The sequence below is a fragment of the Eptesicus fuscus genome, chromosome 7 (assembly GCF_027574615.1).
Source record: "Eptesicus fuscus isolate TK198812 chromosome 7, DD_ASM_mEF_20220401, whole genome shotgun sequence".
NCBI lineage: Eukaryota > Metazoa > Chordata > Mammalia > Chiroptera > Vespertilionidae > Eptesicus > Eptesicus fuscus.
Window position 1 is genome coordinate 89,764,497 of NC_072479.1, and position 13,585 is coordinate 89,778,081.

At 35.1% G+C, this 13,585-nt stretch overlaps 1 protein-coding gene across 1 annotated transcript in view; it reads left to right on the forward strand.

The window, feature by feature from the left end:
- CFAP54 (cilia and flagella associated protein 54) overlaps positions 1 to 13,585 on the forward strand; it is a 247,148-nt gene that overhangs the window by 194,058 nt on the left and 39,505 nt on the right. Inside the window, exons 60-64 of the mRNA XM_054719381.1 lie at positions 1,820 to 1,918; positions 2,452 to 2,593; positions 3,287 to 3,460; positions 5,174 to 5,397; positions 10,433 to 10,603. Of these exons, the coding sequence (XP_054575356.1) occupies positions 1,820 to 1,918; positions 2,452 to 2,593; positions 3,287 to 3,460; positions 5,174 to 5,397; positions 10,433 to 10,603 (810 nt within the window). The remainder of the gene's footprint in view (positions 1 to 1,819; positions 1,919 to 2,451; positions 2,594 to 3,286; positions 3,461 to 5,173; positions 5,398 to 10,432; positions 10,604 to 13,585) is intronic.

Below are 13,585 nucleotides of genomic sequence, written 5' to 3' on the forward strand. Positions count from 1 at the left end.
AATTTTTCTTAATCTCATTTTTAGATTTTTCATTGCTGTGTCCTGTGACTTTGCCAAACACATTTATTAATTCTAGATGTGTGTGTGTGTGTGTGTGTGTGTGTGTGTGTGTGTGTGTGTGTATCTTGGGATTTTCTACATATAGGGTCATGTCTTCTTCAAACAAAGACAATTTTGCTTCTTTACTTCCAATCTAGATGTATTTTTTTCTTTTTCTAGTTTGTTTTCATGGTCTAGAATCTCATATGCAATGTTGAGCACCTCCCCCATTAAAAAATGCCCACCATATAATTTTCCTAGTCCAAATTTTTCTATTCCGAGCTCAAGCCTGACCTCAATAAAGCTTTCCTCTCCATTCAAAATGAGTTTTTTTTTCTTTTTAAAATGTCTGCAACACTAACTGTTCTCACATTATAGTCATTTAATGTTATTCTGCATTTTTCACTTAATGCCTATTAGTCTTGCTTTCAGAATTTAAGTTGGTTAAATTTTCAACCTTACATAGCCAGTATACTGACAAGGCAACCCAGAGCCTAAGTATTTTCATTATGGCCAATTATTAGGGTCTTCACATTTTGGGGCAGGGCTGTATTGCTTAGATCCCCCAAAGGCAGATCTCTGCAGGTATCATTTGAGGACAGGCCACATTTGTACATTGCATTTCCTGCTCTGGCATCAGCATTATTCTTTGCCTTTTCCTTTCCTTGGGAGTCTTGTAGCCAGCAGTAAGAGAAAAATATTTTTGTTATTGTCTATTTTATTCTGTGGTTTTGTTTAAGATTATAGAATTGGCCAAAATATGAGCATCCAAAAATTAGAACCAAACATTCTGATAGTTTTGTCCTGATTAGTTAAATCTTAAAAATTGACTATTGCCCTAGCCTGTTTTGCTCAGTGGATAGAGCGTCAGCCTGTGAATTAAAGGGTCCCAGGTTTGATTCCAGTCAAGGGCATGTACCTTGGTTGCAGGCTCCTCCCCGGCCCGGGGTTGGGCAACCAATTGATGTGTTTCTCTCACATTGATGTTTCTCTCTGTCTTTCCCTCTCTATTACACTCTCTAAAAAATAATAATAATAAATAAAATTGACTATTAATGCTTATTTTAGTTATCTTTAAAAATGTAAAACACATTTTATATGGTGGGTGGAGTTCTTTTCTTCCTGTTTCTGTAGCATTGATTTTTCTTATGTCTAAAAACAGAACACACATATACACACTCATGTAAAACATATCTTCATTCATTGTTACTTTTTGCTATTCTTATGATACCATCTTCCCTTTAATAGTTTCCTATTTAGAAATATGATAGCAAATACCTATAAAAATCTTTAAGTAGTATTATTTCTGACATCATTACAAATAATAGATTCAATTTATAAATTTTCTATTAAAATGGTAAATATAGTTTTAAGTAAACACATTATTTAAAATGCCATTGGTGTTTATTTTGTTATTATTCAGATAATGCAAGCTCATTATTAGAAAATTAGAAAAAAATGGTAAGAAATAATTCAGTCACCCTTAAAACCTGGGGAACACTGTTAATTTTCCCTGCTTGTATATATAGAGGATATATGTATGTGCATATCTTTATTAAAATGGGATCATATTTTGCATCCTATATTGTAACCTACACTTTTCTGCCCCAATATACTTTTAACATCTTTTTATGTCAATAGATACATAGACATTGTTATTCTTAATGGCTACATACTATTCTACTAAATTATCATCTTCAGAAGATGAGAAAATTGATCATGAAACTTTATGATATCTTTATATATGTCTTTATCATAAAACATTGCCCACATTTTTTAGACTTCTACCAGAAGGCATAGTTCTATTAAAGAACCAACAATAAACAGATTTGAAGTGTACAGTTCACTGGCCTGGATTGCAATAAGAGCTGCTGCACAGGTTGGTGTGATGTTTATTTAATCTTTTTTTTTGTTGTAATATCTGTATTTTTCACCTACCAGCTGTTAAGGTAACACAATGTATTTGTATAAGAGAAAGGAAGTTTTCATGTCCTTTGGGATTTGGGCCAATGATGTTTCTTTGGGAAGACTTATGCTTTTAATATAGATAGCGTTTTTAATCACTGTTAGCCAGACCTGGCTTGGTTTGTTTCAACTTTCCTTTAAAGAAAATATCGGCAGATACACACGTGCACATATTTGACATTTTGGCAAACATCTGTCATAGCTAGGTGAGGTAGCCTCTTTAAAGTGATTTATACATTAATTAAATTGCCAACAGTGCTCATTGATTTGACTATGATATATTACACATGTTGAGGATAACATTATTTTTGAGGTTGTCTTTATATTGTCTTCCAATGTGTGTTGAATGCTATTTTATGAATTCTCTCCTTCACATTATTTACATAATGAGTGATCTATGAATCAGAAAGCTTACGTTTATTAATTATAATTATGCATTTATTTAAGGTCAGTAAAGCTGTGTTGGCAATTAACTTGCTTATTGGAAAGAAGAACGTTAGAACTGATCAAGTCAGTCAAGAGGCGTTGCTTAGCATCCCGGAATTTGCCACTGTGGACCTTTTGTCTTCATACACAGATTATTTGCTTGGTATGTTGGTGTATATGAATTCTGATTTTTTAATATTATTGCCAAGACTTATCATTTTCAGATTTTAGTGCCTGTCAATTACTTAGGGAAGTGAAATGGTATTTGATTTTAATTTGCATTTCTCTGATTTTCAGTGATGCTAAAAATTTAGGCCATTTGGGTTTTCTTTTCTATGAGTTTCCTGTTGAAATTCTCTTTCCACTTAAAAAATATTTTTATTGATTTCAGAGAGGAAGGAAGAGGGAGAGAGAAATAGAAACATCAATGATGAGAGAGAATCATTGATAGGCTGCCTCCTGTGCATGCCCCACACTGGGGATGGAGTCACAACCTGGCATGTGTCCTGACTGGAAACCAAATCATGACCTCCTGGTTCCTGGGTTGACACTCAACCACTGAGCCACACCAACCAGGTCTTTGTCCACTTTTCTATTGGGCTGTTTGATTTTTCTTATTGATTGATGCAAGGGTAATATATATTAGAGAGAATCAATTTACATGTGCTTTAAATATCTTTTCTAGGTATATGGTTTATCTTTTAACTTTGTGTTTATTATTTTTTGTGGCACAAAATTTTTTTAAATCAAATGTAGTCCCATGTGTTGGTCTTTCCTTTATAAATTGGACTTTTTCATGTTGTTACTTTTCAAGAAAAGCATAATAATACTTGTTGTTATTTTTTTTTACTTTCAGATAAGTACCAAGTTGCCTTCCAGACTAGTGATACATTTTTTTACCAAAGTGGTAACACACCTGAGGACACAGATGCTATAAAAAAGACTCCAACTAAAGTAGATATTACATGGATCCTTCTACTACGCTACTACATTCACCTGCAAAGGATTAATAACATGAGCAAGCTGCTAGGTAAGTTTTTGATGTGTTAAGAAAGAACATATATCCTTCCTATTTCTGTTTAGGTCATGTTTCTTATTTAGAATTATAAAATACTTTTGATATCTTCCTGAGTGAATTCTCATCAGAAGACAAAAATTTCAGAGGTTCTTAACCTGAGACACACAGACCTTTGAATACAATAATATTCCAATATAATTGATTTCCTTTGATACTCCATATGTTTTATTTCATGCACTTAAAAACATTGTTGACTGCCAAATCTACCCATGCCTTGAAACAGTTAAGAACCAGAGTGATCGCCCTAATCAGTTTGGCTCAGTGGATAGAGCGTTGGCCCTTGGACTGAAGGGTCCTCTGTTTGACTCCATTCAAAGGCAGGCACCTCAGTTGCAGGCTTGATCCCCAACCCTGGTTGGGGCACATGCAGGAGGCAACCAGTCAATTTGTGTCTCTCATATTGATGTTTCTTACTCTCTGTCTCTCCCTCTCCCTTCCACTCTCTCCAAAAATCAATGGATAAGTATCCTTGGTGAGGATTAACAACACAAAAGAACCAAAGTGATCATAATTTGACAAGCTTATAAAATGAAGAAGGTTAATGTTTAGCTTTATGGAGAGAATCTTTTAGTATCTGGTATGTAAAAGAGAAGAAATGTATGGCTTGAGATAGGATATTTAACTCCATGAAGTTGTTTTGTTTTGTTAAGTTTTTTGTTTTATCATTGATGTATCTAAAGAATATCCAGAAAAACTGGTAAAATTTTCTTTACATCAGTCCCTTTTGTGGTTTCATGCCAATATATATTATTGTTTTTTAACCTGTGCCCATGAACTTGGTGATTCAATTAGACCCACCCCAGGTTCTAGTGATAGAGAAGCCAGCAGGGCTAATAGTCGCTGAGTGGCTAAGCACAGTTATCAGGAGTTTGCTAACTCCTGAAACAGGCACTCAGAAGGCATCAGGGGTAAAAGGTGCATTGCAGTAGGTGTGAGAACAATAGAAGTTCAGTGGTGAAGGTAGTGGACATGAGCCAGTGCAGGAGACCCTGCCCCATATCAGCTCAGCTCACCTCTGAATTCACCTGCTGGCACTTCCCATGTCAGATGCCCACAGTGTACTGCTTTTCTGCTCTGAGTTTTCTCTTAAGTTACTGAGGCCTAAAGAAAGGACCATCTACCAGGATTCCACACATCCAGGAGTAGCCTTCGGCTAATGAAGGAGGGAACTGCTTGGTTAACCTTCCAGCTTCCCAGTCCCGTGATGGATAGTTCTTTTCTCTGAAGGCCCCTGTCAGGACTGAGCCTTCATTGTTCATAGTTGTAGCCCATTACTTAACTCACTCTAATTGGCTCTTTTCTTTCCTCTATCACACTTTGCCGATTCCCTCACTTGTGCTCCTTAGATCACTTCAAATAAGTTACCTGCACCTGAATTCTTGCTTTAAGATCTTTGAGGGAGGGGGAAGAGCCTCCAACAAGATAGAATATCTTACATTATTAAAACTTGGAGCCTGAATTAACATCCTTACATGCTTCTGAGATTTTCTTTCCTTTCTGTGGCAAAAGGCAATTCCATTAGTGTATAAGCTCTAAAAATGGAGGATGGTTGTTGGGACCTGAGGTGGGAGGTACAGGATAGTGGTTAGTGAATAAAACCCAATAATATTGAGACCATTCTGCTATCTAATATAACTCTAAATCACGGTATTTTTCTTCCTTCAGCATCTCCAAAGCCAGATTCTGGAATTTCTTTACCAGATGATACACTTCTCACGTCCCTTTTCAACTCTGGGTTGATTTTGCGCCAAAAAGAAATGCATAACTTCCTTAAAAGATTTTTACTTCTGTATTCTTCCTCTTGTATTGATGAATTTCCAAGAGAACTATTTCAAGGATTGGAATCCCCATTTATTTTAGAAAAAGTCTTATTTGACTCATCAGCCAAGGTAATGTTTTAAAACATTAGAGGTTGTCATAAAACTTCTAAAGCCATCCTTATGTTTCTGAAGGGAGAATGTTAATCTCAATGCTGGCAGGAAGATTTCTAGGTTCCCTCCGAGTCCCGGGAGGCCCCTTCTGTTTCACCATATCAAGAAGCCAATCAAACATCCTGATTTTTAGGAAAGTTCACATTTCAAATGTTCTGTTTGGCTGATCTCATAAATCTTCAGAATGCCTCAGAATTTTCTTTATTCCTGCAAATAACATCTCTCTGGCAGTCATTTTGCTCAGAAGTCACACAAATTTCAATATTATAACTATATGAAGGACACTAGACTGAGAGTTTGTAAATCCTTGCCCAATTTCTTTGTTTTTAATACATAATAAAAATCATTCATTGTGTGTATTTTTTTAGAATCATACATGTGAGTAAGTAGGGTAAAATTTTTAAATAAATTAAAAGTTTGAAGTTTGTGGGTGTTTTTTTATTCAAAATGTTATTACATTGGATGGACTTTCCCAAAATATGTAATGTGGAAACTTCTTTTAAGTTACCCATTGAAGAGAAATAAAAAGAGAGAGTATAAATGAAGTTTTTTTTCAGCTACTAGGGTCTTGAATAATAATAATGTTTCAATAAGCTACCAAAATAGATGAATTGGAAGATACTGAAAAGTAAAGGGTTGTATTGAAAATAGAAATGTGTATTTGCAATTTGGTATCTTCAACAAACATATGTTGAATACTAACAGTATACCAGATAGTCTTAGTTGGCAGAGAAAGAGAAATCGATAAGGCCTCCTCCTTGCACATTGTTTGTTGTGGTAGCAGAGAAACATTGGTATAGTTAGAACAGAAGAAAATCACAGAACTTCATAGATGCTTTTTAAGAGAAAATGGCAGGTTTAGTAGCAGATAGAATGTAACAATTTAAATCTATTAGTTATTTTGTGAATAGTTGGTAGGGCTGATTGGCAAACGATAGATGAAAGAGAGTTATCTAAGAGAGAGATGATGAAGTGTATGATCTTAGAAATGGGAAGGAAAGGGTAGATATAAAAGATATTGCTTAAGTAAAATTGGAAACAAAACAACACCTTAGTGTCCCTATCAAGACAATAAAGAAGAGGAAATGCTCAAAGTCTATTCCAATGATGGAACTTCTGTCTGTGATCCTCAAGGCATGGTAACACCGTTAGCAGATATATACAGAGGCCGGAGGATGAGAACATTTGTGGAGGAGGCTGGTTTGTTCTGCTCTGTAGATACAGAGTTTGAGATTCTAATAGAAAACTCATGTGGACATAGTATATTGTAAGTTTCCAGTGGTATTTGTGAAATGAATAAATCAAGTCAATTGCATAGAATTATTTTAAAACTAGAAAAAAATTACTCATTTATTTTGAGTTATTTTTACTTTGGACTTTACCATTATAGCACTTTAATTTTTGCAATTATAATCTTGCCCATGCCAGACCTGTCCATGTTTCTATTGTCAACCATCTCAGAGAAGTGACCTGAAAAATTGGCTTGTTCCAAATTGAGAACCTTTGCTCATCTTGTCCTACTAGAAAATAATAACCTATATCCTACTAGTAACCTTATAATTTAGGTAGATAATACTTTTTTTTATCACTGTTTTGAGCAAGAGAGTGGTGGGTGACTGTTAATATATTATGATTTTTTTTTAAAAGTAGTGGGAAGACCCACCAAGAATATTTAAGAATTCAGTTAAAGAAGTGATTGTCAGTTGGGTTTATGGAGTTGTCCCCAGGGCAATGTATTGGAATCCACATGGGAGAATTTTTCAAATTATTTCCTAGATACTGGGGTATTGGCAGCATTGTCATTTCCTGCCCAGATTCTAAATAATATGAGAAATAAGAGAGTAAAACAGATTGGGATTAAAACATGCTTGCCTTTATGAATCATAAAGTTGACATTTTAGGATATAGTTATATTTACTGGAAAATAGGCTTCCTAGCAGTCAGTAGCAAAGTAGACAGCTTTACCAATCCAGCCATGTGTTGTTTTGTTTTTGGTCACTACAGGCCTTCTTAAAATCTGTGGGGACACAGTCCCCTTTAAAATATGGCATATGAAGGAGCATAGAATATTCACTCCCTACAAATCATTCGCTCCTAAGACATAAGAGCAGAACTATGCATATCCAAAATTCTTTTCTCCAAATTCACCAATCAAGTAACTCTCTCCGAGGGAGATGACTAAGAGGAGATGGTAAGGGCAGGAATGTAATGTTAATGCCTGGACTTCCCTAGGGATGGAAGCGGGAGATGGTGGGATGAAATAGTTTCCAGCGAACACCAGATTCTGATTCACTCCCCTACCCACCTGGGAACTGAGACTGCCTTTGAGGATTCTAGTGTCCAGGTGCCTCAGGCGTTTGGGGTAGGGGCCAGAGAATGGGAAGGCTCAGAACTGTAGTGTAAACAGGTGCATTCGTGTGAATATTTTACAGGAGTTTGGAAATTAGTATGTGTGTCTTCTTCAACACTGTTCTGAAAGGATCTCTGCTTGAGCATTTTCGTATTAAAGGCAGCCTTTCATTACCCAGTTCCTCAGGACAGTGCTCCAATGTACAGCCCTGAATATATTGTAGCTACATGAGACATCTCTAGTGGCAGCAATGTTATCAAAGGGTTGTTTCACCCTCTTTGCTCTTTTTTTTGGTATAATTAGTGTAACACTCGCCAAGGATAGTCAGCTCTGGGAATCTCTGCTGCTTGGCTGACAGGTGTAAGCCACCTAATCATGTGTTTGTTTCACTGGGGGAGACAGCTAACATGCACAAAGCCTTTTGGATTTAAAAAATAATAATCTCCAAGCTTGGTTGATTTTTATAATGACATTTTTTTGAGCCTTTAATCACTCTGGAGACTGTTTCAACCAAACTCCTTCCATGATTTGCTACTTAAACCTGCTTCTTCCCCCTTACTCCAACGCACCCCTCTCCCCGCCCCCGCCCCACGAAGGAGTAGATGCCTTACCAGAACTGTCCTCCCTGTGTGTCCTGCTCCTCAGTTTTGTGGGTCTGCATGTTGTCAGGTCTGTTGAAGCTGCGTGATGGACAGACAAAGGTGCCGCACAAATCAGGTTAAAAGTTCCCCCCAGAAGGATATGATTAAAATTGTGCACAATGCTGAATTATCCATGTCTAGACTGTGCCTGTGACAGTCTGTGGAAGGTCAAATATTTGTGCAAAGTGATTTGTTGTTTATGGAACTGTGGCAAGCAAGGGTTTTCCTGACAGGTCTGGATTTCATTCCTTTCAATGAATAAATCAAACATATCAAAGTACTCAGTTCATATAGTATATCCCATCAATTAGCAGACGTAATTAATCCCATTAGCAGCTAGATAATGTTTTCAAAGATAATGGAAAATTACATGCCTATTTTGTTAATGACTTCTGTTAAAATTCACCATTGCTAGACCATCATGCCAATGCTAGTAAACACTGTATATATTAAAGAGAAAGCTATTTGATTATTTTCTCCATTGAACTAGTTATTAAATATAAATTCGTTGCCAAAAGAGTTATCAGACCTCAGAAAGACACGCAGATATGGAAAATATGATAAATTATTTTTGTGAATCAATTGTTCATCTGACTTTTTTTGGTGAACTGCCTGACGTAGAATTACTTTAAAAAATATATATTTTTGCTGATTTCAGAGAAGAAGGGAGAAGGAGAGATAGAAACATCAATGATGAGAGAGAATCATTGATCGGCTGCCTCCTGCATGTCCTACATTGGGGATCGAGCCTGCAACCTGGGCATGTGCCCTGACCCAAATCAACCATGTCCTCCTGGTTCATTGGTCAAGGCTCAACCACTGCCACACCAACCGGGCAGAATTAATCTTAATTAAGCACTTTAAAATGATTATTTAACTCTGATACTTTTGATTGTTGTATATTTTGGTTGTGCTTTTAGTATCATAGTGCTAACAAGTAAGGATTCTGGCTTATCATATCCTTTTATGATAGTTTCTAGACATTTTTGAAGTTTTCACATTTAATATTACCTTTCAGTCAAGACATATTTTTTTCTTTTATCAGTAGACAACTTGAAAGGTCAATGTCTTTATTTCTCTTTTTATTTTATTTTGAAGACTTGCATTGACAGCCTTTTATATCTTGAATAGGCTCAGAAATAAGGGAAGGTACAAAGCCTTATAGAAACAACAGGCATTTCTTTCTGGCCACTGACATGTTCCCCTTGGTCACCGAGCCTTGAGATAACTTAGATGTCAAGAGGGTGGTAGAATTGCTTCCCCGCCACCATGATGTAATATTGGAAATAACAAGAAGTTAATTTTGAAATTAGTTCACACTCCATTGAAGAAGATCCTTTTTAGGCTTCAGATATTATTAACACTATTATTATCTCTCTGGCTAGACTTATTTTGTTGATATCAATCAACTGAAAAAAACTAAGTAAATAATTTGCGAAATTGCCAACTACATTCTAGCACTTATGATTCTTGAAAACTTTTGATTCAGGGACAAAGTTTCATCAAAGAAGCTGGGCCCAGATTTACAAAGAGAATGAGAACAATGAATTTAACATTTTAGAGCAAAAGCTGTATCTTATTTTACTTATGGCACTGCAAAAAATAACATTGGAAAACAGATAATAAATTATGATCATACTCTCAGTAGATTCTCCATTAAATAAATCAGAAAAATGTAGAAGAGGATGTTCTTAGAATCCATGGCGACCTTGAGAGTGAAATGATGGCATGGACATTTTCACTTCTAGGTCTTTAATTTGGGAGACTCACCAAAGTGAAAAACATTTATTGAGTCCTCTGGGTTTCAAAGCATATTTTTCTGTAGGAGAATCTTCTCCATGGTAACCAGGGACAGTTTTAAGATCCACATCTATAACAAAAGCTGAAAAGATTCCCAGATTTATCCAGTGTAGCCCATAGTGAATGTATATCAAATTAATGTTTGAAATAGTGAGTGAACTCATTACCAGCAATTAAACTGATGTTTTGGTTTGTTCCCCAGGGAGCTCGTGACAGTTCCATACATTCCATTGTATCACTAAAGCTGCTTTCCAGCCAAAGTACTGTGGAGTCGGTTTCATCAGATATGGCAATACAAGCTTTAAACAAAGAACTTTGCTTCCAATGGTACATCCCTCCCCTGGAAAGACCTCCAAGGGAAGTAGAACCTATGGTAAGAAACATAATTACAAAGCTGAATCTTATATTTAGAGAATGGTTAACTTTCAGAGTAGAGAATATCCTCTGATATAGACTAAAAAATAGAGCAATATAGAAACTATCTTGTCTAATAGAATAAATCTGACCAAGAAAATCCTAGGAAAGTCTTCAAGCTGAGATCATTTTCCTTTTCCCTAATCTTAAAGGGAAATTTTCCAAGGTGTCACCATTACATAATGTTTGACTTTTTTTTTTTTTGTAATTACTCTTTATCACATTTAAGGAAGTCTTTTTTTCTACTGACACTTTGCTAAGAATTTTTATCATGAATATTTTACTGTGTCTATTAAGATGACTTTATGATTTTTGTCTTTAATATGTTACTGTATTTTTTAAATGTTAAATCAACCTTGTGTTTCTGAGATAAACTTGAATTGGTCATAATGTATTAATTTTACTGGATTCAGTTTTTACTATGTTTTGTATTGGATTTTTGCCACTGTTTTCAAGAGTAATATTGGGCTATAAATTTTCCTTTTCATACTGCCTTGTGAGATACTATTTTGTTTCAAGCTTTTGCTAGACTCATAAAATGAGTTGATAAATATAATCATGTTTTTCTCTTCCTGGTGAAATTTGTAGTAACCTTTTCTTCAAATATTTGGTAAGACCTCATCAGTGAAGCCATCTGTTCTTAGCTGTGTGTGTGTGTGTGTGTGTGTGTGTGTGTGAGAGAGAGAGAGAGAGAGAGAGAGAGAGAGAGAGAGAGAGAGAGAGAATATAAGACTAGTGATATAATTCTCAATAGTTAGAGGTAGTTGTTAAGCACTAGTCTTTACTAATGTACTGGTTCAGAGTTGGTAACAGTTCTGTTTGGGACAATATCTGTTCTAATAATTAGTAACTGTGCCAAACCTCTATTTATAGAACATTGAGGTTTTCTATTTCTTCTGAGTTAGTTTTGTTTAAGTTGCTTTTTCCAGGAATTTCCCCATTTTATTTAAAAATTTTCTCATTTTTAATCTGCTATGTTTGTAGTGAAGTGTCCCTTTTCATTTCTTACATTGGCTATTTGTGTACTTTTTCTTGATCATAGTCACCAAAGGTTCTTATTGGTTAGTTTTATTTTATTAATCAATATATACTACTTTACTTTCCTAACTACTGACTTCTTGAGATAGCTGTTTAGCTCAATATTCAGGCCTTTCTTTCCTAATATATACATTTTAAGGTCATAAATTTCTCTCTAAACATTGCTTTGGCTTTATCCTACATATTTTTTATAGTATTATCATCATTCAGTTAAAAATCGTTTTTCAATTTCTATGATTTCTTCTTTGACTCATGATGTGTTTTCTTAAATTCCGAACTACATGGAGTGTTTCTAGTTATCGTTTTTTATTTTTTCCTAGATTATGTTGCTCTGAGGCAGGGGTCCTCAAACTTTTTAAACAGGGGGCCAGTTCACTGTCCCTCAGAACGTTGGAGGGCCAGACTATAGTTTAAAAAAAAACTATGAACAAATTCCTACGCACACTGCACATACCTTATTTTGAAGTAAAAAAACAAAATGGCAAAAACACCCGCATGTGGCCCGCGGGCTGTAGTTTGAGGACGCCTGTAAAATGCTCTGTATGATTGATATTTGTTGAAACTTGCTTTTTCCTCCAGGAAAGAGTTTATTATGTAAATATTCCATTTCTCTTAAAAAGAATGTGATACTCCTCAGTTGTTGAGGCAGTTGTTCATATATATCTCAAAGGTCAGTTTGGCTAGCCTTGTTCAAATATTCTATATTCTTGCTGATTTTTATATTTTTGTTTGCCTTTTTATTTTTTTGGAATCAATTGCTAAAAGAAGTATGTTTAAGTCTCTCACAGTGATTGTTGTCATCTACTGTTTCCTTGTAGTTTTGTCAAATTTTGCTTTACACCATCTGAGGGTGTATTCTTAGGTGCAGTCTGATTGCTAACTGTTATCTTCTTGGTGAATTGAGAATGTTATCATTATGAAGTGATTCAGAGCCTTTTTGTAATAATGTGGATCTTTCCTCATAAACTCTGTTTTACTTGATGTTATTGGAGGAAAAAAGCTTTCTTGTGGAGTTATTTTAATGTATCTTTTTCCAACCTTTTACTTTCAACCCTTTTGTGTACTTGTGTTTTAATTTTGTTTTTAAATAAGATGTATGCATTGGATATTTTTAAAGACAGTTTAACAATATTTTATTTTGACTGGAGATATTAATACATTTACATTTAATTTAAATACTAATATTTTAAATCTACAATGTTACTTTGTGTTTTTACTTGTCTTAGCTCTTCTGTTTTTAATTTTCTTCCTTTCTTTTGGATTGATTATCTTTTATCATTAATTTGTTTCTATGTGAGTTTTGAAATTATTTACTCCTTTTCTGTGCTTATAGTGGGTACTGTCAGGACAACATACATACTTAACATAGTCTAAAGTTAATAAATGTTTTTACCCCTCTAATGGCACCTTTTAAAGATTAGCAACAATATCTCTTTATAGAGTGTTTAGCTACCCACCTTGTGCAGAAAAGAGAGGAAACTGTGCCTAAGCACCAAAATTAAAGTTCATAGCAAATTGGTGGGAAAAAACCTTAGTTTGCCTGTAAATGTTATTTACAAATTTGTATCACACATGTAACTCCTTATTTTAATATTTATTATCTTTACCTTTTTCGATATCTATGTCCATGTGCATTTGCAATAGAGCTAACTGAGGGGCAGGAGGAGAGGGAGGCACGTGTTCGGGAGCAAGTTCAATATCAGTCCTTGAACTCTTGGAGATTGAAGAGTGATTCAGATTCTAGGAATGTCTTGAAGAGAGGTCAAGCTTTTAAAAATGGAGCTGTTGGTCACTACAGACCTTTACAGAGGAACTTTCTATGACAGAATTCCTTTTATTGCTTTGCTCTCTAAGAAGTGCCTCAGGCTTTTCCCCATAAAACCTTGGCTGCATAAGTTTTGCC